At 42.7% G+C, this 23,797-nt stretch overlaps 2 protein-coding genes across 3 annotated transcripts in view; both read left to right on the forward strand.

The window, feature by feature from the left end:
* Positions 1-10,213, forward strand: part of LOC139070171 (zinc finger protein 93-like) — a 74,876-nt gene extending 64,663 nt beyond the window's left edge. For both annotated transcript variants that reach the window (XM_070551912.1, XM_070551948.1), the window contains exon 4: positions 1,843-10,213. In XM_070551912.1, the coding sequence (XP_070408013.1) occupies positions 1,843-3,953 (2,111 nt within the window). In that variant the 3' untranslated portion in view covers positions 3,954-10,213. The remainder of the gene's footprint in view (positions 1-1,842) is intronic.
* Positions 10,214-16,107: 5,894 nt separating this feature from the next.
* The window catches only part of hdac3 (histone deacetylase 3), a 32,720-nt gene continuing 25,030 nt past the window's right edge, over positions 16,108-23,797 (forward strand). The window contains exons 1-5 of the mRNA XM_070552595.1: positions 16,108-16,891; positions 16,989-17,039; positions 17,128-17,172; positions 17,255-17,319; positions 17,396-17,493. The gene's annotated coding sequence lies outside the window, so the exon portion shown is untranslated. The remainder of the gene's footprint in view (positions 16,892-16,988; positions 17,040-17,127; positions 17,173-17,254; positions 17,320-17,395; positions 17,494-23,797) is intronic.

The following is a 23,797-nucleotide window of genomic DNA, read 5'->3' on the forward strand; positions in this document are numbered from 1 at the left end:
GGAATATCTCCAAAATTGAACAAAAACTGTTCTTACCTAGGGCCCAGAAGTTTAAATTCCGTGGACTGCGAAACGATCCGAAGAGCACGCCTCTTCTCCCGCTACGTGGTCGCCAAATGTGGTTCTTTTTCCTTATCAAAAACAAGAGAGAGACAGGTTTTGTCCAAACTCAGCGCGGGGCATTTATTTACACAACTCATCCATACATCACCAACACTTCATAGAGGACAGCGTCCAGCTTCGATCTAGCACCTCGGCTGGAGATCTTTCTGCAAAGCCCCCGTTCTCCTACACCACGCAGCATCATATACTCTTCAACCCCCACCTCTGAGAAATGATGGAGTGCTACTTCCACTTCCTAATATGGTCAAAAGTAGTTGAGACTTTACATAAGCTGGACAGATCAACATGTTTTTCGAGCATGTACTCAGCAGCTAGGCTGCCTGATAAACGGCTGGTCTTGATAAGCAACATGTCAACATGCACGTACACAAAACACTGCTTTTAGCTCCTACACTGGCTCTTCAAAGCTTCGACATCGAGGTGCGCTACGCCCAGAACCGACGTAGCCCTCTTGGCATGGGTTTGGCTGCGTGCCAACACTGCTCAGACGACGCCATCGCGTCAGTCCCGCCAGCCAGGCCCCCTCAGGCTCTTGTAAACCCACCCCCCCACCTGTATTCTGCTGACTCATATAACTCTTTAATAACATTCTTTACTCAGAAAATTGCTTCCATACACCAGCAATTAATTCCAAGCTCTCCCCCTGAGATTCTTTCACCCCGCCAGTCATTTTGTTCCTTTCTTCTTCCCACCTCATCCGAAATATCTGATCTTATCTGTAAATCAAAGCTCTCCGCCTGCTCTCTCCACCCCTTCCCTACAGTTTTGGTTAAAACATGTCTCACCTCCCTTCTCCCTCTCAAAACTGCCATAATCCACTCCTCCCGCTCTACCGGTATTGTTCCCTCACTTTTCAAAACTGCTTCTATTACTCCAATATTAAAAAAAACTGGCACTGATCCCAATAATTTCAATAATCTTCGTCCCATCTAAAATCTTCCCTTTCTTTCAAAAATCCTAGAAAAGATAATCTCTATTCAACTCCATGCTCATCTCACCCTCAATAGCCTCTATGAGCCCTTCCAGTCTGGTTTTCGCCCTGGCCACAGTACAGAAACTGCACTCATAAAAATCACTAACGACCTCCTCACTGCTGTCAATGCTGGACTGCTCTCCATCCTCATCCTCCTCGACGTGAGTTCGGCCTTCGATACCATCTCCCACACCATCCTCCTCCATAGATTGTCTTCCCTTGACATTTCTCATACCCCGCTTGATTGGTTCCGTTCATATCTCTCTGGCCGTACTCAGTTTATTCAACTCAAATCCTTCACTTCCCGTCCCTTCCCTGTCACTACCGGCATCCCCCAAGGCTCTTTTCTCAGACCACTCCTTTTCATCACACCTTCTTCCCTTGGGAAATATTTTCCGTAAATTTGACGTCCATTTTCATTGTTACGCGGATGACACCCAGCTCTATGTGTCCTCCAAACCCCCCTCTTCACTCCCTCCTTCCTCCCTCACCAATTGTTTATCTGAAATCAAAGACTGGTTCACATGAAACTTTCTCAAACTTAACAGTGATAAAACAGAAATGGCCCTTGCGTGTCGAAAGGCGCTGTTGAAATGAAATGTATTATTATTATTATTAAGAGATATTCATTATCAACCTCATGGTCAGGGCGGCCCAACCTGTGTCCTGGTAGCAAGCTAACCCTTTTCATTTGATGAAACACATGGCTTTGTGAAGTTCACATAATGTTTCTGTGTTTCCTACAGATGTTAATCAGATGGTGCTGGTTAAAGAAGAAGCTCCTGAGGAACACTGTGCTGGTGTGGACCAGAAGGACCCAGAATACATCAACATAAAGGAGGATCAGGATGAAATCTGGACCAATCTTGAGAGAGAGCAGCTCCATTTGAAGGAGACTGATGCTGCCAGGTTTACTTTCACTGTAGTCAGTATAAAGAGTGAGGATGATGAAGAGAAACCTCTGTTCTCACAGCTTCATCAGCAGGAAATAGAAGACCGAGATGTTTCAGCAAGCTGCTCAGCTCACCAGATGACAGCAGAAACTGGTGGAGGAGCAGAAGCTAGCTGGAACCAAGATCTTATCCCTCATGAACAAACATCTGATACTTCAGAAACTGAAATTAGTGGAGATGAAGAGTATGATGGCGTAAATGTAGACTCTGATCTGTCAGACTCTATGCCCGAAACTGGAGATAAAGACGATGACTGGAATGAGAACAGGTCTTCTGAGTCAGATGTTAGCTCTGTCAACAAATCTTTTAGCTGCCCTGAGTGTGGTAAAACATTTCTCAGCAAGCAGTCTCTCCAGAAACATGTGAGAGTGACCGGTCATTCAGCAAAAAGGTCTTTGGGCTGTTTGGTTAAAAAGAAATGTGTCAGAGTGATGCAACATTTAAACTCATGCAGGAAAGTGCAGAAAGAACTAAAATCATTTAGTTGTGATGACGGTGGAAAAACATTTAGTGTAAAATCAAATTTCAAGAGTCACATGAGAGTCCACACAGGAGAGAAACTTTTTGCCTGTGAGCTTTGTGGGAAAAGATTGAGCCATAAGACAAATTTAAGCCGTCACATGAGAATCCACACAGGAGAGAAACTTTTTGCCTGTGAGCTCTGTGGAAAAAGATTTAGCCGTAGGACAACTTTGAACAGTCACATTATAGTCCACACAGGAGAGAAATCTTTTGCCTGTAAGCTCTGTGGAAAAAGATTTAGCCGTAGGACAACTTTGAACAGTCACATTATAGTCCACACAGGAGAGAAATCTTTTGCCTGTGAGCTCTGTGGAAAAAGATATAGCCGTAAGACAACTTTAAACGGTCACATTAAAGTCCACACAGGAGTGAAACATTTTGCCTGTGGGCTATGTGGAAAAAGATTTAACTATAAGACTGGTTTAAACAGTCACATGAAAGTCCACACTGGAGAGAAACCTTTTGCCTGTGAGGTCTGTGGAAAAAGATTTACGAATAAGACAAATTTAAAAAGTCATATCAGAGTACACACAGGAGAGAAACCTTTTGCCTGTGGTCACTGTGGTCAAAGATTTAGCCATAAGACTACTTTAAACATTCACAAGAGAGTCCACACAGGAGTGAAACCTTTTGCCTGTGAGCTCTGTGGTCAAAGATTTGTCCATAAGACAAGTTTAAACATTCACAAGAGAGTCCACACTGGAGAGAAACCTTTTGCCTGTGATCTCTGTGGAAAAAGATTTAACCGTAAGTCAACTTTAAACAGTCACATGAGAGTCCACACAGGAGTGAAACCTTTTGCCTGTGAGCGCTGTGGACAAAGATTTAGCTGCAAGAAAAGTTTAAATAGTCACATCAGTATCCACACAGGAGTGAAACATTTTGCCTGTGAGCTCTGTGGAGAAAGATTTAACTATAAGACAAGTTTAAACAGTCACATGAGAGTCCACACTGGAGAGAAACCTTTTGCCTGTGGGCTCTGTGGTGAAAGATTTGGCCATAAGACAAGTTTAAATGGTCACATGAGAATCCACACTGGAGAGAAACCTTTTGCCTGTGGGCGCTGTGGACAAAGATTTAGCTGCAAGAAAAGTTTAAATAGTCACATCAGTATCCACACAGGAGTGAAACATTTTGCCTGTGAGCTCTGTGGAGAAAGATTTAACTATAAGACTAGTTTAAACAGTCACATGAGAGTCCACACTGGAGAGAAACCTTTTGCCTGTGGGCTTTGTGGTGAAAGATTTGGCCAAAAGGCTACTTTAAACAGTCACATGAGAGGCCATGCAGTACATACGCCTTATGCCTGTGACCTCTGTGGTCAAAGATTTGGCCGTAAGGAAACTTTAAACAGGCACATGTGTAATGAAACTACAAATTAATTATGACCAATAAGATGTGATGATTCCATGTAAATATGAAATATCAACCTGATTGGTCTTTGAATGTTCAATCAAAGATTCTAGGGTTCTTTGCTTCTTTAGGGACCATAAACACACGTCGTATTAATTCAGACAGAATCAGGTATATAGTTTATAAAATCAATTAAAAAAATGTTTTCTTAAACTAATGATTATACATGACAAGATATGAATAATGAGATGTGATGTAATGGATATGAGGTGATTTAATGTGATGTGTGAAATGTAATGAAAGTTAGATGTTGTAGCAAAACCATTCTTTGTATCTAAGAGAATTTGTTGTTTATAACTAGAGGGTTGTTTATTTAAAAACCACCCAACGCAATCTGTGCCACGTCTAAGCACCCTTTGTGTGGAGAATTTTTCAGTCCAAGGGTTGAGAGGTCGTGCAGGTTACTGCCGGTGGAGTGGACCTCTGATATCAGGATCCCATAGATTAGCCCCGATAGGACCCGTCCGAGTACTCTCCGGGTGACGGCAGGAAGCTGGAATGCTTGGTTGTGTCTAAGGCTGTTTGATATCACCCGCAGCGTTGCAGAGAGGCTTTGAGTGGAGGTCAAAGGAGCTGGTTTCAAAAATGTTTGTTACTGATATGGCCGGTTCAAGAGTCAGCTAGAAACTGATTTAATCGGGAAGTAATTCTTCTTTTAGTAAACCACAATGTTATGAGTTTTGGGCAAGTTTGGCTAATCAGAGTTTGACACGTTTTTGAGTCTTTACCAAACATTCCTCAGAAAGCCACTTCTTCAAAAGTTGTTTTTAACACTTCGTGAATGAGATTCTTTCAAACTCTTATGTGAGGTGAGTATTAACCTTAATGAATATCTTATTGTAATGTGTATGAGTGTAAACAATGATTAACTTGTTAAATCAACTCATACTGATCATAAGATCTCAAATGGATCATTGTAAAAGCAGTATTAATTTTAAAGCCATCATTGGTTTAAGCACAGATTATTCAAACATTTGATTTAAACCCCTTGTTCATTCAACACATGATTATTTAAGCTTATGAGTTGTAAAGTCTGGTAGGAGCCAAGAAGGTTTTATTTTTATTCAGCGTGAGGAAGCAGCAGTCTGGCATTTACGCAGAGAGTGCAGGACATTTGCAGGTGACGTTGACAGTTTTGTTATGTCTTCTTGTATGCAATCACTGACTAGAACCTTCTGGATTTGGAGGCCTGATGGATAGTGGGTTTATGTCTGCAAGTGAAAGGTTATTATGTGGTCAATATGCAGGGGAAAATGGACCCTTTTGTACGTTACACATGATAATCCACGCAGGAGAGAAACCTTTTGCCTGTGAGCTCAGTGGTCAAAGATTTAGCTATAAGACAAGTTTAAACAGTCACATGAGAGTCCACACAAGAGAGAAACCTTTTTCCTTTGAGCTCTGTGGTCAAAAATTTGGCCGAAAGGTACGTTTAAAAAGTCACAAGAGTTCACACAAGAGAAAAAAACATTGCCTGTGACCTCTGTGGAAAAACACACCTGCAAATCTGTTTTTGAAGCTAAATGTGGCATTCACGTGAAATGTGTAGACTCTGAAGAGTTTTTGTTTTGAGGAGAGGGGCGGTCATCTGTCGGGTTTCAGCGATGGGTTCCAGTCACTCTTAATGAAATCAATCAGGGAAATGAGAGGGGACTCCTCTGGTTCACAAGCAATCTTTGTTCCAGTGCAGGGGTAGCAAACCTTTTCCCATCAAAGAGCCATTATTACCCATTTCCCGCAGTGAAGAAAACACTGGGAAACAGGTCCTCTTGTCTGCGTTCCCCTTCTTCTGTTATGTTTTCTCCGTGGTCAAGTGTTCTGATTACTGACATTTTATGTATGGTAGTTTCTGTTTTCTTTAAATATCTCCATTTTTATTCGTTTTATGAGGATTTTTGTGTTTTGTTGTTTGGAGAATGAATCATAACAACATAAAATGTACTTGACCAATGAATTTTTTAAAATAAGTTTTGAGTTCTTAATTTTCTTCCATAAGTTTTAGAAGTATATGTTCTGCTGACATTCATCTCTTGAAATTCATATTGACAAAAATAAATAGAAAAGAAAATGATGTGATATAGATTTTAAGCCATATGGCCCATTCCTACCCAAATGAATAATAAACCAGATTTTATCAAGGCCACCCCTTTATGGCTTCATCGGGGCGTGATGTCCATTTTTTGCTGGAGCAATTTGCAGCCGAGTGTGAAGCAGCTGGGATGAAAATAGGAATGCCCAGTTCCGATATAGATGTCGGAAGTAATTCGATATCAGCCCAGAAATACTGTATTGGATTATATCGGACTGCATGAAAAACTGATATAAGCAGTATATTCCGCTTTAAATTTCATTCCAGCAATTCTATCCAGCAGCTCCCAGATCCAGCATGCAATTCCTACGTGATCAGAACAGTGTGTGCTAGCAAAGTAGCAGGGAGCAATGTCAGCCGTGTGGCAGTATTTTTTTGTTAGTCCATAAAAGACAGTGTGGCTCAGTACAACACTTGCCATGCACAAGCTTCCCGTGGTGGAACAGCACCAGGAATGTTTTATATGTCCAACCTCATCGTACATTTGAAGCAGCATCACAAAACACAGCATGAGGATTTGCAGTGTGTGAAATTGAATCTTGGGACACTCAACTTGTAGCAGTTGGTAAATGGACAATATTGTCCCTGCCCTCAGCAGTTCCTACCGTTTGCTGACAGTAAAACATAACTGAAATGACCTTGAATTAGTAATTTGTACTTTGAAAAGTTTTGTTTGTTTATTTACTTAAAATATTTTCAGAGTCTTTTAATTTATTTTTATTATTTTTTACTCATTTGTTATACATTATGTTAAGGTTGACAATTTTGCCACCCATGGTTAAAATAATTCTTGTTTTCATACTGTTGCTGGCTCTTGTTCTCCAGTTGAGTCATATCACTTGGTCAAGCCTTTCATACATTCCACTAGGGCTGCCACAAACAACTGTTTTAATAGTCGACTAATCGCCAGTTTTGTTGATGATTAATCGACTAATCGTGTCATTCATAAAAGTATAGCTTATATCACAAGAATGCTCTAATATACCCATCCTTAGCTTCTAGTTTGAAGTGTGATCAGCTCTGTGGCTTCTAATAATGAAGAGATGATGATAGCTTATCAAACAACTTTTAATTAACTTTGTTACCTGCTAATACAAATGCTATGGTCAGATGGAGGTAGACACCTAAAACCAAAAATAAACTACACAAAAATGACTTGTGTTCACACAAGGCATGGTGGCAAGGTTGAAGAGCTTCATTTTCCAATCTTAAATCATGAAATGGCAGAACACACCACGCTGGTCCACGCATCAGCAGTCAGGGGGTCATTGACAGCTCTGAGGGTCTACTTTATCATAAAGATAAAAGATAATAAAAAATATATGCGGGATGAAATAAATCATTAGCGTTTGTAATTAGAGCAAAAATATGTGACATACAAACGTGTCCTAAAGGTAATACCGCTACTAGTGTTGCTACATCTATGAATATGTGTTCTGTTGATGTTAGCAAGAGGTAAAGTTACCATGGCAACTCATTGTTCACCGCCGTGACGTGCTTCCTCTTTAGGTGCTCGTACATCGCCGTTGTGCTCCCGTGAAACGAGAGTTTCACTTTGCAGACTTTGCAGTCTACGTGCTTTTCCTTGACCTTGTATAATGTTCCCAGACTTTTGAGCTACGTTGCAGACTCACCATGTTTTCTTTCTCTAGTGAGGCTAATCTGGATGATTACTACCCCGCATGCGCCTCAGAGCTAAAGCAAGCGGCAGCTGAGCAGAGAGGCAGGAAGAAACCGCCAACGTGCTGCAGCAGGCAAAGTAAAAAAAAAAAATGGAATAAACGACGCATCGACTGCTAATTTAATCCTCGACTATTTTATTTGTCATTGTCATCAGGGCCGGCTCTGGGTAATTTGGTGCCCAAGGCGAGAGTGCCCATTTGCGCGCCCCCCCCTCCCCCCCCCCTCGCCTCTCACCCAAACCCAAAGCCAAACATTGGAAAAAACAACTCCACAGTTATTCCTTAGTTACAAATTTTTTATTGTAAATATTCACACAGCAACTCTTTAAAGTCAACAGCCTGAAGAATAAATGTAAGCTTGAAAGATAAGTAACCTGAGAATATTACAATAACCAACAACTCAAAATGTTGTGCAAATGTCATGGGGGGGGGGGGGTGCAAAATCAAAAGCAACATCAAACTGCAATCAAAAGCAAAACTCAAACATCAAAGTGTCATCATAAAGAAAGTTCTACTTTCCATTTTGTTCTACTGCTGTGGCCAGTCAGCAGGATCCATGGGGCCAGCAGCTCCTACATGTTCACACACATCTGTTGAAGCTGATGATGGTGTCTCTTCAGGCTGTTGGATTGGAGCACTGAGTCTGCTGGTTTTGGGTTCTTCTTCTGTGAGAAAACACACACGCACACACACACACACACACACACACACACACACACACACACACGCACACACAAAGCAACTTAGCCCTCTGATGCATGAATTAAGAACAGCGCCACTTTCACATTCAATATTCCTCGGTCATGTGCATTGATGCCTTTCATTATTTTTAATATTACTGGACTTTTTATTTTATTGATCTTTTTTAATCTGTTCTATGAAAACATGAATAAAATTATCAAAAACAGGTTGAAGTGGGGAATATTTGAAAAAACGTATGTCTCACTCTCAGGTGTTCTTCAGCATCAAATAAATGTAGAACATGAGGAAGAAGAACCGGTGATCTGAGGCACTCTGAGGATTTCATTTATTAAACAAGGAAACACCGACGCGTTTCGGTACGACCTTCTTCAGGACATAAACCTTTATACCCTGAAGATGACTCACTATGTCACAAAAACTAATGTCCATCCTTTTTTACAAATTTACAGCCTAATTAACAATAACATCTTGAGACAATTTCAGATGTGTATGTTGAGATTATTTATTATTCTCAACGCAAAATCAATGCTGCACTGATTGTGCCAAAAACACGTGTCTGGTGTGGATTTAAATAAATTAATTTTGCATATCGATATATGTGATAAGCCGTTTAATTTGAAAAAGTCCGTTTCTACTGCTGATTACAAATAGCCTAGCAAGTAACTCACTAACCTGGTTCTAGATGCTGAGATTGTAGCTCAGTAAATGTGCTGCTGCGTGATGCCTGATAGAAGACACTGCAGCATAAACCAGAAAGAGACGGTATAAGATGTCATGCTGGGTTTAGGCAGTTCTCACTCCCCGCCGGGCCCGGCGGCAGCGGGGGAGTCGCCGCCACGGCGGTGCCGCCCGCCCGATGTGTCGGACAAAGTTGAAAATTTGTTACACCCACACCTAACGTTCTTCTGATATCCAAATATTAAATTCATATTGTATGCGTACTTAAAACTTGAAACAACGTTCATAAAAGGCTGCAATCAAGCTCCAAAAACCAGTAAAAAATCTTACATTCTTCATCATCACAGTGAGACTCAACATTGTCTCACTGCATCTGGACACGACGATTCAAACGTAAAATGAATGGGTTAAAGTTACAGATACTGTATTGTGTGTGTAAACAGCTAGCGAGGGTCCGTCCGTGGACCGTGCGTGGCAGGAGAGGCAGTTAGCTACAATGCTAACGCAAAAAGTTCCTTTGCAAAACTTATAAAGTCTACATACCTCTGCTTTGGGCCCGTTTATATTCTTCTTCCTTCCTTCGCTTTTGGAATGCTGATCCCGATGGCTTAGGTGTTCTTTTCCTCGTAAAATATCAAACGTTTAAACGCGACAACAGGATGTCCTTCTACAGTGCCACCCACACACGTAACTATGGCAACCTTAACGGTCAAATGCATCGGAGGGGTGGTTCAAGCGGGAGCTCGAAATGCAGCCAGATCATTAGAATTTAAATATTGATGTTTTAATTTCATGTCATTTCAAAGGGGAATTTTGAGTATGCAGAGAGTGCATTTCATATTACAAACATGAATTTAATAAACTTTTTTTTTTTTTTTTTAAATTTTGCGTCCTATCCATCAGGTGGCGCCCCAGGCGGCCGCCTGTGTCGCCTGTCGACAAAAGCCGGCCCTGATTGTCATTGTGACGTGTCGACTAATTGTGGCAGCCTTAACATTCCACATTACAAAATTGTTAAAAGTATGTATGATTTGTGCTGATATCGTATCGATATCTGTATCGGTGAAGGCTGCAATATCGGCATTGTATCGGAAGTGAAAAAGTTGTATTGGGACATCTGAGACCATGGTTTTGAGTCTGATAAAAGTAGAATGCCATCTCCAGGTCAGACAGCTATGCTCTTGTGCTTTGGGGGGGGTGAGGGGTGTAGCCATGGCGCTGCTATTTTAGCCTTACTGCAGCTGAGCCTATGTAAGGCGAACACTGTGAGACTCTGGAGGAAAAAGTGGTTAGCTCTACTCCGTGAACTCTGGTGACCAAAGGTCCTGTTTTCCAGAGTGGATGTGTCCTCAGCTGATCAGAACCAACGCGTTGGATCTTTAATCTCCTGCGTTCTTCTGAAGCAGCGTCTTACTCAGCTCTCCTGCTTTGTTTCTATTGCAGCTGTTAGCTAAACACGGCTAAAGAAAACCTGCTACCACTTCAGGATCATCCATCAGCTGGGACTGATTCATCGTTTGTTCTGGACGACATGGACACAGGTAATGAATGAATGAATACTATTGTCTCTGTATGGTTGTACACAATAGAGTATTTATAAGTACGTCATCTTTGAGATCAAGTCTAAAATAATGACCTGTAATTGAATGAAGCCTTCTAGTGTTCTATCACCCCACCCCACAACCATCAGGAAAAGTGGGTGAAGTCTTGCCCATGGACACAACAACTGCAACAGACTGAGCAGTGCTTGAACCTGCAACCTTCTGGTTACTCTTCTGCAACCATTGCCCTATTTACAATGCACATTCATCAGTCGTCCTGTGTCTTATTGATGCCTTTACAGTAGGGATGTACATAGTTAACCGGTTAACGGGTAATTGTCATTATTGTCATAATTGGATAAAATAGTTTTACCCAGTTAACTGGGTGTAATACGTTTTTGCGCCACTAGATGGTGCAACAGCACCACTATCAAAACATGTTTATTAGAAAACCACAGAAGAAGTGAGCTTGTCACATGAACCAATACATTTACTCAAAGATGAAGCAGTCAAGAATGAGCACTGTGTAAAAGTATTCTATTCTTGGTAGTGAACACAATGAGCCCCACGTCGAAGCGCTGAGCCTAGCGGAGCATGGAAATGAAGCCGCATAGCAAACTGAACCAAGACCAGCAACAGATCAGTTTGTTCCCGGCGACCCAGGGGCTAGAGAAGTCTGTACTGACAGACTGCTGATGGAGTTGACTTCTGTGGTATTTGAACCACGTAGTTCCACCTCGAATATAGAACCGCTGGTCTGGGATACCCTCAGGGTGAATGCTGGCGGTCAGATAAAGTTTTGCATCTGATGCAGCTTTGCAGTTTTGCAAAGAAGGTTTGACCTTGAAGGATGGTTCCTTATGCTTTACTGACCCAGTCGGCCGAACTGGACAGTTCTCTAGAACTGACCTTAGAGGAAGTGTCAACTCTTTTTATTAACTTTTGTTGATCAATTTGGAAAAATCAACAGCTTACAAGTTTAAATTGGGAGGTTAAGACCTCAGACACCACCCCTTTCTCAATCACTTGGAGGTTATCTCCCTTAATGTGAAGTAAAAATGTCAAACATCATGCTGCGCCATCTTGACAGGCTACACCAAGCCAGACCAATGGTGACAGAGGGGCGTGGTCATGGACATTTGAAGCAACCGATCAGCTGGTCGCACTGGCACAGCAAAATTTGTTTGTCAGATGGGTGCATGGTTTCTCTCATTTCAGGAGATGTAACACCTCTCTCCTCAAAAGAGTTCCTCCAAGGAACTCACAAGGACTGCTGAAACTGTTCAGCTCCTGCCGTCTTATAAAACCTGTAAAACAGAGGGAGGGATAGAGAAACAACACACACCACAACAGAAAAATGTCAAGAAAAAGTGATGGACCGGCCAATATGAACAAAAGAAGAGAGACAACCTGACCCAACCCAGGATCAGGTGATCTCCCTCTACCATGAGTTAAAAGGAATGTAAAGTTAACAGAAATAAAGCTGCACAAACTAGACTACTGGGCCCACCACAAAATACATTAAAGGCTCAAACTACCACAACGAACACAACAGCAACATGTACCCTAAACAATATACAACAGCCACAGACTAAAAAATCTCCACACCAAAGTTGCTACATTAAAAAGCACCAAGTAACAACTGATGATTCAACACAAAGTGAACCGCTGTCAAGGCAAAGGGCTACACCAAGTGGAACCTCACAGAGTGATGGCTCATCCACAACAAGTTACTGTAGTAACAAAGTTCTTGCAGCATACACAACCAGACCCCACAATAACCTGATAACATCTAGTAGAGTTCTATTCCACAATGAGTTACTGCTTTCACCCAGCCAGCAACATGTACAAGTGGCCAAAGTGGCTAACCCTAACCCTTCGTACAAACAAAGGCCAGGCTGTAAAAACTTAATACTCAATTAAAACACCATATCCAACCTCCTCCAACGAGTCCAGATGATCCCGGACGAGCCTCCATTTGTTAAAACTTGACTCGTAAGATTGCAACATAAGGCGGAGATTTGGACACATTGTGGGAGATGAGAGTATTTTTTGCACGTTAAAATCAGCCTCCAATGGCCTCCCCAACTGCCACACAGGCAGGAGCTATCAAGGAGATCTCTCTAATCAGTCTCCTCCCTTTGGAGTTACACCAAACAGCCTTTTATGCTGCACCCACGGGTGCAACCACTCATGATCTTAACAGGCTACACCAAGCCAGAGCAATGGTGACAGAGGGCCATGAGCATGGACATTCAAAGCGAGAAGGGTCTAGCTGCGGCCACCGTGGAGCTCCACAGTAACCGGAAACATGTGACCTCCACAGTAGCCATAAACACTCATGGATACCGCGGACGTCTTACAAGTTGATCGCAAAGGTTGGGACAGAGTCTTTCTTAAATAAACTTGCCGTTAGTGATTTCATAATTCTAGTTTTCTTACAATGATCATGTTGCCACTTTTTTTTTTTTTGCGTTACAACATTCCTTCTTATTTTAAATTTTTTTTTCATCGTGCTCCATGGCAGAGGAACACACAGATATGCTTTTTCCTGGGCCTGGTTTAAGTAAGAGAGTTGGATTAACGGCTTCTGTGGGCGAGAAGAAGAAAAAACACGTTTTGCAATAGAGTATGATTTATTGTTGGCGTCAGAGATGCAAAATAACAAATACTTCAATACTGTACTTAAGTAGAATTTTCTGGTATCTTTACTGCTGTACTTTTTTGTGACTACTGTATACTTCTTTATACTTCTACTTCTCACATTTTAGCATGCGTGTCTGTACTTTGTAATCCGTACATTTGTAAATCAGCCCCCCGCACGCGTGCTTTGGACGCAAGATTACTTCAGGATTTTGTACATAAATTATATTTTATACCCTGTACTTCTTACTTCCACTTGACTAAAAAGTCGAGTCAATGCTTCTACTTTTATTTGACTATTTTTAAACAGAGGTATCTAAGCTGTAGTAAGAAACGTGTGCACTTTTGACACCTTAGGTTAGCATCAACACCGTACATTTCGTCACAAACAGATTTATACATTTATCAATACTTCTATTCGTTATTCTATTCTGTACAGCTTTTTTATTGCCCAGATTTTAGTTAGCCCCTGTTCAATTGACTGTTATATGTTAATAGAAACATATCTCACAAATGAAAGTGTCTTGTAAAATGTTTGTTTTTTTCAAGAAGTTTCCTCCCAAATCTATTACATGCTAACTGTAATGTGTTATTTCTGCTAAAAGCTGAACTTAAATGTGTAGATGGTGTTTATCTGTTTTTCTCTCTGTTTTAGATGCACATATCAGTCTGGAATTCGGGCTTTAAGCCAGCATTACAGGAATGCAACACGTGCTGCAGAGGACTCTTTCACTGCCCTCTGTGCCCCACTTCCAGCCCTACTGTCAGGGCAAAGATTGAGGAGCATCTAAGTGTGCATATGAAAAATGCTTTGCATTTCAACGGTATGTTTGTATTAAATATACTTTATAGTTATAAATATGCACTTTTTTAAGCACTTCTGCAGTATCTTTGTTGACTTAAAAGTTGCTGTTGACATTGTACAGTTCAGTGCATTCGTCTGCCTCAAAACAGCGTTTTTATAAAATATATTTTATTTACTTTTCACCACTTTTCTTGACATAACTTTAGTGATCCATACCATTTTGCTTTCATTATTGAGGTTGGCTTGGATGTTTTTGTTAACATGTACAATCTGATTGTTAGATAAATTGATTGCATTCTATACAACTACATTTAAATTACAGCTGTTTCTTTGTTTGTTTGTTTGTTTTCTCTTACAGATAAAATGATATGCCGGTGCAGGCTGCCTTGTAGGACAGCAGGGCAGTGAAAATGTCTGTAAGATTACAATCATACGGCGTGGGGATATGGCAAGGCATTTATTGTCTTGTCAGCATTCTTCAATGCCAAGTCAGCCACCATTATCAGGACTGCTCCCCGTTGAACTCTCCGAGGAGACCCGTATTCCTCCAGCAGTACACTTCGAGGAGCCCCGTCTAGGTTTTGTCTTCGGTATCTGAACCATTTTCTGAATCTTTGGTAGAACATTCATATGCTCTACCCTCTGTGTTCAACAAAACTGCAGCTGATGGAAAGTCCATGAAAACGACATGCCCTCACTGTGGCCTTACTCTTCGTACCAAAAACTACAAGGCTCACATGATGAGGAAGCACTCCAACCAGTCAATAGATGTTTGCCTGGCCAGTCATCTGCAGTGTGTTTGTGTAGATGAAACTACAGGGTTATTTGCTGTGCAGAGAACTGGCCATGGATTTTCTGTGCCAGTTCACGTTCAGAGGAAAACATGGGGATGTCTCACAATATCAGATGTGAGCTGGAGGAATGTCAGCAATACCAGTTGCTGGCCCAGCGGAGCGGACTAGGCTTCAGTTTATATTAGCACCTTCGCTCACTAGATTACTGCCGAGAAACTGTGAAGGAGGTTTTTCATCAAGAGCACATCGTGATGGAAATGGTGGACCTTAAATGTTTTGGAGAGGCCAAAGCTGCTACATGCATAAAGAGTCAGAAAGCTGCCCAGATGGCACATGCTCCACTTTGTGTGAGGGTGGATTTTGGTGGATCCTCAACACAGATCTGTTTGTCTGTATTTGAGCCGGAAATACACAGTTTCTGCCATCTTGGCAGAATATTTGTGACTTACAATGCTCTGAGGAACACCTGGCATTGCGCTTGTGCAAAGCCACGAATATCGTGTCCTCATAAAAACATAGCTAAATGGCATCTCTTCCAGACACAGAGAGACATCTTCAAATCAACTGTACCACTATCATCAGGCACCCCATCACAGATGACTCAGGGGAGTTCTTCCTTTGAGGACAATGCTGCCGTTGAAAGGAGTATACGCTATATTTTTAAAGAGAAAAAAATTCCTGTATCTCTTCCAGAAAATGGATCATCAGAAACAGCTCTTTCCATGTGAAACGTTGTGCCAGGTGTGCCCAGAGCACCCAAACTTGATGAGGCTGTTCTAATCACCATTAAAGTGAGGATTGTCAGCATGATGGGAGTGATTGAGAGTAAGTTTTAATGAATATGATTAAACATCAGTGTGAAATAATTGGTTATTATTGTTCCTATACTAATGTTTTGACATTGATGTGATTTGTCTTTAACAGATGTTTCAACACACCATAGATTGTGTCCTCAGTGTCACATGGTCTGCAGATACCAGGAGTGGACAGATGGGCTTCACAACTTGGACAACCACGTTGTTTTGTCTCTTGAACTCTGCCTTTTTTTAAGAGAAAATCTGCAGGTGAGGATCACAAAAATAAAATATACTCATCTGAAGATTGCTTTAAAACGAGGATGGACATCATAGTTCTCCCTCTCTGGACACCTGCTCATTTCCAGTTGTGTGTAAGTCTTGTTTTTTGACACATACAAACTGTTAGAATGTTGCTATGCGTCTGAGATGTATTCAAGCTTTTATGACGCAGTTTCAAAAGTCTTTGATTGTGATCGCTTGCAATGACATCGTTTTCAGGTTTGAAGTCATGGCTAACTGTCTTTTAGGTACTGAAGCCACCTAAAAGAGAAATCCTCTTTCTTGACCCATTATACACAAAGGCAGGATTTGGTGGCCAACAATATGTTTCACTTTTGAGGTCACATTTTTATAAGCATTTTTGGTTTGTTCCAGAATTTTCAGGAACCTGTTCAGTGTCCCAGGTTAAGTGCATGATCATGTTCTGCTGATCTTGATTCTTCACACATACAGTACACTCACATGCTTTTTTATAAACTATATCAGCACGATGCTTCAACATTTTATTCTATTTCTCATCTTCACTTTCTGATCAAGTCAGTGATGCTGTCTTTAGATGAGTTTCAGACATAAATAGGGTCTTCAAACGTTTTAGTTTAACATAAAACACCATTAAATATTAGTTTATAAAATATGCCAGCCTCAAATTAAAGCTGAAAATGCTTTATTTTGACCAACTGTGAGCATGTGACTGTACTTTTTCATTTTGTTATGCTGTTTTGTTGAGGTCGTGTTCCTAAGGCCTGTAGTTACAGTTGGTGCTATTAGCAATAAACATTTAACACCCATCATGATGATGTCTGTTAACTTGTGAATGTGACTGTCTTGAAAAAAAGGAATCTTGCAGTGAAGCTCATTCCCGGGCAGTGGTCAGAAAAAAAGAGCTTTGACTTGAAGGTATGTGCTAGTTTAAGTGTATGGTGAATAATATGAATTACACTAGTCTTCTTTTAAGGGATTTTATTAATGAGCCTTTATTTTCAATGTTATACAGGGTTTTCCAAGACAAGACTATGGAGTTGACTGTGGGATCTTCATGCTGATGGTAATTTTTCTCTTCTCTTCTTGAGATTCATACAGAAGCTAATTTAAGCTTCTAAAAAAATTACATTTTTATTTTTTCTTCCAAATAGTCTGCTCTGTACGTGGCACTGGATGCACCATTTGACTATACTATAGTAAGTATTCTATTTACTTTCACAGCAATGGAGTCTTGAATCTTTTGAAAGTTGTTAAATATGTTTCATATTAATATTTTAGTCAGACATGCCCTACTTGCGTAAATGGTGGTGCTTGCTGTTGATGGAGAACTTTGATCTCAGGAGGTATTTATATTTTGACTTCTGTTCTATGTTGTGTCAAAGTTTACACACCTTAACAATATCAACATTTTCTGTTAAGCTCTGGCAAGCTGGAGAGAGGAAGCCAAAGCTGTGCTTGAAGGACAACACGTGCCCATTTTCAGACTGAAAAAGCGCAAGTTCCAGGAAGTCAGTCAGGTCAGTATTCACTTTAAACAGTAGTGTAATTACATGGTTAGTGACATTTGAATAACTGTTAAAAAACTGCAGCGTCTGCAGTGATGCGGACGCTGAGCCGATCTGTCGTGGGGAAGAGGGAGCTGAGCCAGAAAGCCAGGCTCTCGATTTACCGGTCGATCTACGTCCCAATCCTCACCTATGGTCATGAGCTTTGGGTAATGACCGAAAGAACGAGATCGCAGATACAAGCGGCCGAAATGAGTTTCCTCCGTAGGGTGGCCGGGCTCAGCCTTAGAGATAGGGTGAGGAGCTCGGACATTCAGGAGGGACTCGGAGTAGAACCGCTGCTCCTCCGGATCGAAAGGAGCCAGTTGAGGTGGTTTGGGCATCTGGTCAGGATGCCTCCTGGACGCCTCCCTGGGGAGGTGTTTCGGGCATGTCCTGCCGGCAGAAGGCCCCCGGGTCGACCCAGGACACGTTGGAGAGGTTACATCTCCAATCTGGTCCGGGAACGCCTTGGGGTCCTGCCGGAGGAGCTGGTGGACAAGGCCGGGGAGAGGACGGTCTGGAGCTCCCTAGTTGGGATGCTGCCCCCGCGACCCGGACCCGGATAAGCGGAGGAAGACGAAGACGAAGACGAAGTTAAAAAAACTGTTCTGCAACAGAGAAATAGCTGTGTTTTTATCCCCATTTACCTGACACAGGAGCCAGCAGTTGTTGAATATCTGCGTCCTGCTGTGCAGTGGGTTGTCCAAAACAATGCCAAAATATCTGTCCTTAAATCAAGGGGACCAGCAGAGGGTCTTAAGAGACATGTCAGAGGAAGACGACACTGGAGCAAGGGACATGTTCCTGTTTGTTTTTCAGTTTGCAGAGGACATGGAGCTCTTTTTGAAAGCACTTGCTGATGAGCAGGGACTAAGGGTCAGTGCTACTATGTTTGACATGTAATGGACAAATGAAGGCACTGACTGTGTTTGTTTGTTTGTTTGTTTAATATGTCATTGTTGTTGTTTTTGTTTTGTTTTTGTATAGTACAAAATTCCAATTAAACTTATTTCAAAATGTTGTTCACTTGATTCTATGTTCATACTTTTAAGAAAGGATTACAGAGTAACAGCATTAAATGTAAATGTAACAGCATTTTTTTTATACTTGTAATTTCAAAATAAAAAGCTTATTGTTGATATTAACAGTAAAGAATTGAAATCAATAATATTTGTATACATTTTAAACATTAGCACTCTGGGCTCTATCCTGGCCATTTGTGGCCACTTCACTTATTCTTTTTTTTTTTTCTTTTTTTTTTTGACTGCTGCACTGCAGTGGACCAAAAGAATGACACGGGTTTGATCTTAAGGATCTAATAGTTGTGTGTGTTGTGCATGACATTGCCACACAAATATGTATTTGCAAGATAGAGAAGAATAAATTATGACACATCAAATATTACATAGGCTGCAGTGAATTTCTGTTGATACAGACTGAAGCACATGCTAAAAACACTTTCTGCTGCTGTAAGTAAGCCTAACAGCTTCCAGGTCACCTATTTTTCTGGAAAGATGGTAGGAAGGGCATCACTGCTCATTTCTACAGTCTCCCAGATCTTGGAATACAATGCAGTACTAGCAGTCCATTAAAACCTATAAAGAGAGTGATCCTGGAAGAAATGGGGCACACACTAGTGACCTCAACAATTGCAAGACAGCCTTTTCCCCGATGCTCAGATGGGAAAAAAAGGAACTTTCATGAAGACATTAGGACTTTATCACTGTTGAACAAAAATAATAGTGCATAATAATCAATGTTGATGTTAATCAATTAGATGTCCCAGACTCTACTATTAATAATACAGCAGTCCCTCGTTTATCGCAGGAGTCACGTTCTAAAAATAACCCGCGGTAGGTGAAATCCATGAAGTAGCCAACTTTATTTTTTACAATTATTATAGATGTTAAGACTGTAAAACCCCTCACTACATGCTTTATACACTTTTCTCAGACAGGCATGCTTCTTAATGGTCTCTGATCGCTATGGTAACATGTAAATAGTTCTTTCAAAATAAGACACACAACTACAACCATACATTTCACACAGGAGCCTTTTATTTCTCAGCAGCATCAATAGTAACAAAATCACAATTTAGTTAGTTTTCGCTGTCAAAGTCGATTTAACTAAAGTTACGTGTTTCTGGTTACTGTGGAGGTCACGTGTTTCCGGTTAGTGTGGAGCTCCACAGCGGCCGCAGCCAGATGCTATTTTTCAAAGCAGCCAATTAGCTGGTCGCACTGGCACAGCAAAAATTGTTTATCAGATGGGTGCATGGTTTCTCTCATTTCAGGAGATGTAACCTTAAAAGAAGTGTCAACTCTTTTTATTAACTTTTGTTTTTCAATTTGGACAAATCAACAACTTACAAGTTTAAAGTGGGAGGCTATCAAAGACCTCAGGCACCACCCCTTTCTCAAACACTCAGAGGTTTCTTAGAGGGACGATACGATATATCATGATGCACTCCCCTAAAGGAACACCATTCTAGTACTGTGTTTGACCCTTTTTGCAGAGCTTGGAGGGGGTGCTGGAAAGCGCTCTCTCCGGTGACTCCCTCGTTCTGCTGGAGGACGGTGTGCTGCTGACCTCTACTCAGGACGTTGTGGATCGGTGAGCAGAATACTTCGAAGACCTCAATCCCACTGACACGTCTTCCAGTGAGGAAGCAGAGTCTGGGGACTTTGGCTTGGCCTCTCAAATCTCTGGTGCTGAGGTCACTGAGGTGGTTAAAAAGCTCCTCTGCTGCAAGGCTCCAGGGGTGGATGAGATCCGCCCGGAGTTCCTTAAGGCTCTGGATGTTGTGGGGCTGTGTTGACTGACGCGGCTCTGCATTATCGCGTGGAAATCGGGGGCAGTCCCACTGGACTGGCAGACCGGGGTGGTGGTCCCCTTATTTAAAAAGGGGGACCGCAGCGTGTGTTCCAACTACAGGGGGACCACACTCATGAGCCTTCCTGGTAACGTCTATTCAGGGGTTCTGGTGAGGAGCGTCCGTCAAATTGTTGAACATCATATTCACGAGGACCAATGTGGTTTTTGTCCTGGCCGTGGAACACTGGACCAGCTCTATACCCTTAGTGGGATTCTAGAGGGTGTGTGGGAATTTGCCCAACCAGTCTACATGTGTTTTGTGGATTTGGAGAAGGTGTTTGACTGTGTCCCTTGGGGGTCCCTGTGGGGGGTACTCCGGGAGTATGGGGTACCAGGCCCTCTGATACGGGCTGTTAGGTCCCTGTATGGCCGGTGTCAGAGCTTGGGCCGCATTGCCGGCAGTAAGTTGGGCTCGTCGCCAGTGAGAGTTGGACTCCGCCAAGGCTGCCCTTTGACACCAATTCTGTTCATAACCCTTATGGACAGGATTTCTAGGCACAGCCAAGGTGTGGAGGGCATCCGTTTTGGTGGCCTGATGATCAGGTCTCTTGCTTTTTGCAGATGATGTGGTCCTGTTGGCTTCATCAGAATGTGATCTTCAGCTATCGCTTGAGTGAATCGCAGCCGAGTGTGAAACAACTGGGATGAAAATCAGCTCCTCTAAATCTGAGACCATGGTCTTGATTCGGAAAAGGGTAGAATGCCTTCTCTGGGTCAGGGATGAGGTCCTGCCCCAAGTGGAGGAGTTTAAGTATCTCGGGGTCTTGTTCACGAGTGAGGGAAAACTGGAGCGTGAGATTGATAGGCGGATTGGTGCTGCATCTGCAGTGATGCAGGCGTTGTACCGGTCTGTTGTGGTGAAGAGAGAGCTGAGTCAGAAGGCGAAGCTCTTGATTCCAGTGACAGAAGAGGATGTGCTCAGGCTTTTCCGTAAGCAAAACCCACAGAAATCCCCGGGCCCGGACGGTGTCTCCCCTGCAACCCTGAGACACTGCGCAGAGGAATTGTGTCCAATCTTCACGGACATCTTTAACATCTCCTTGGAGTCCTGCCATGTTCCTGCCTGCTTTAAGCTGTCCACCATTGTCCCTGTCCCTAAGAAATCCCGTATCACTGGACTGAATGATTACAGGCCTGTGGCGCTGACGTCTGTAGTCATGAAGTCTTTTGAGCGCCTGGTCCTCCCTCATCTCAAGTCCTTCACCTCCCCCTCCTGGACCCTCTGCAGTTCGCATACAGAGCCAACAGGTCTGTAGACGACGCCATCAACCTGGCCCTCCACTTCATCCTGCAGCACCTGGACTCCTCGGGAATCTAAGCTAGGATCCTGTTTGTGGACTTCAGCTCTGCGTTCAACACCATCCTCCCTGCTCTGCTCCAGGACAAGCTCTCCATGCTCAACGTACCCAATTCCACCTGCAGGTGGATCACTGACTTCCTGATGGACCGAAGGCAGTGCGTGCGGCTGGGGAAGAATGTCTCCACCATTCAGACAATAAGCACAGGATCTCCACAGGGCTGTGTACTTTCTCCTCTGCTCTTCTCCCTGTACACAAACTGCTGCACCTCGAGCCATGACTCCGTTAAACTGATCAAGTTTGCGGACGACACCACCCTCATCGGGCTCATCTCTGACGGTGATGAGTCCGCCTACAGGAGGGAGGTGGAACGGCTGGTGTACTGGTGCAGCAGCAACAACCTGGAGCTCAATGCTCAGAAGACAGTGGAGATGATTGTGGACTTCAGGAAAGTCACAGCTCCATCTCTCCCCCTCGTCCTGACGGACACCCCCGTCACCACTGTGGACTCCTTCCGCTTCCTCGGAACCACCATCACACATGACCTTAGGTGGGAGCCATCCATCAGCTCCCTGATCAGAAAGGCCCAGCAGAGGATGTACTTTCTGCAGCAGTTGAAAAAGGCCAAGCTGCCGGCCCAGATGATGGTGCAGTTTTACACGGCCATCATTGAGTCCATCCTCACCTCCTCCATCACTGTGTGGTACGCCGGAGCCACGGTGAGGGACAAACATAGACTGCAGCGCATTGTGCGCTCCGCTGAGAAGGTGATTGGCTGCAGCCTTCCATCTCTCCAGGACCTGTACGTCTCCAGAACTCGGGGGCGTGCAGGTCGGATGGCAGCTGACCCTTTTCACTCGGGTCACAGACTTTTTGAGCCGCTCCCCTCAGGCAGGAGGTTACGGTCCATCCGGACCAGAACCTCCTGCCATAAGAACAGCTTCTTTCCGTCTGCCGTTAGACTTGTGAATAGATTATAAATACACAGCCATGCTGGTCTTCTGCACTTGACACAACATCACGTTATCAGCCATGTTAACACTACCTGCCATTTTTTATAGCTGAAAGTTTCCTTCTATTTTTATTCTATTTTATTCTATTTTTAATCTTATTATTATTCATGTTATATGTAGCACATTAGTACCAAAGCAAGTTCCTAGTTTCTGAATTGTTTGTTCACTGACAATGGCAATAAACCTATTCTGATTCTGATTCTGACTCTGATTTACCGGTCGATCTATGTTCCTACCCTCACCTATGGTCATGAGCTTTGGGTATTGACCGAAAGAACAAGATCGCAGATACAAGCGGCAGAAATGAGTTTTTTCTGAAGAGTGGCTGGGCTCTCCCTTAGAGATAGGGTGAGTAGCTCGGCCATTCGGGAGGGGCTCAGAGTAGACTCGCTGCTCCTCCACATCGAGAGGCGCCAGTTGAGGTGGCTCGGGCATCTGGTCAGGATGCCTCCTGGACGCCTCCCTGGTGAGGTTTTCCAGGCACGTCCAACCTGGAGGAGACCTAAAGGTAGACCCAGGACACACTGGAGGGACTATGTCTCTCACCTGGCCAGGGAACGCCTTGGGATTCCCCCGGAGGAGCTGGCCCAAGTGGCTGGGGAGAGGGAAGTCTGGGCCTCTCACCTTAGGCTAGTGCCCCCGCGACTCGACTCCGGATAAGCGGATGAAAATGGATGGATGGTGTTCAAGTTATTTTTGTAAACATTGTAGAGTTTAGGGAATTGAGTGCTTAAGAGCTCAATATATATATTACCTCTACTTGTGACCAATAAGCTGTGATACTCTATCTAAATATAGAATATCAACCCTGCTTGGTCTTTGTGTGTTTATCAGGATTTATCTAGGATTCTTTATTTATTAAGGGATTGTACACACTTTGTTTTGATTCAGCAAAGAGTCAGGTTTATAAAAGTAAGAATTTATTTTACAAACAATTAAACATGACAAGTTAACTAACATTTGCTGTGAGTGGATGGAACTAGATGTGATGTATGAAACCTATGGGTGAATGTGGTGTTATCAGAACTTCTGGATCTAGGAAAGCTGAGTTCTGGATGTAAAAGAATTTGGGTTGCACTAAGCTATGTA

The sequence above is a fragment of the Nothobranchius furzeri genome, chromosome 1, assembly GCF_043380555.1.
Source record: "Nothobranchius furzeri strain GRZ-AD chromosome 1, NfurGRZ-RIMD1, whole genome shotgun sequence".
Classification (NCBI taxonomy): Eukaryota; Metazoa; Chordata; class Actinopteri; order Cyprinodontiformes; family Nothobranchiidae; genus Nothobranchius; species Nothobranchius furzeri.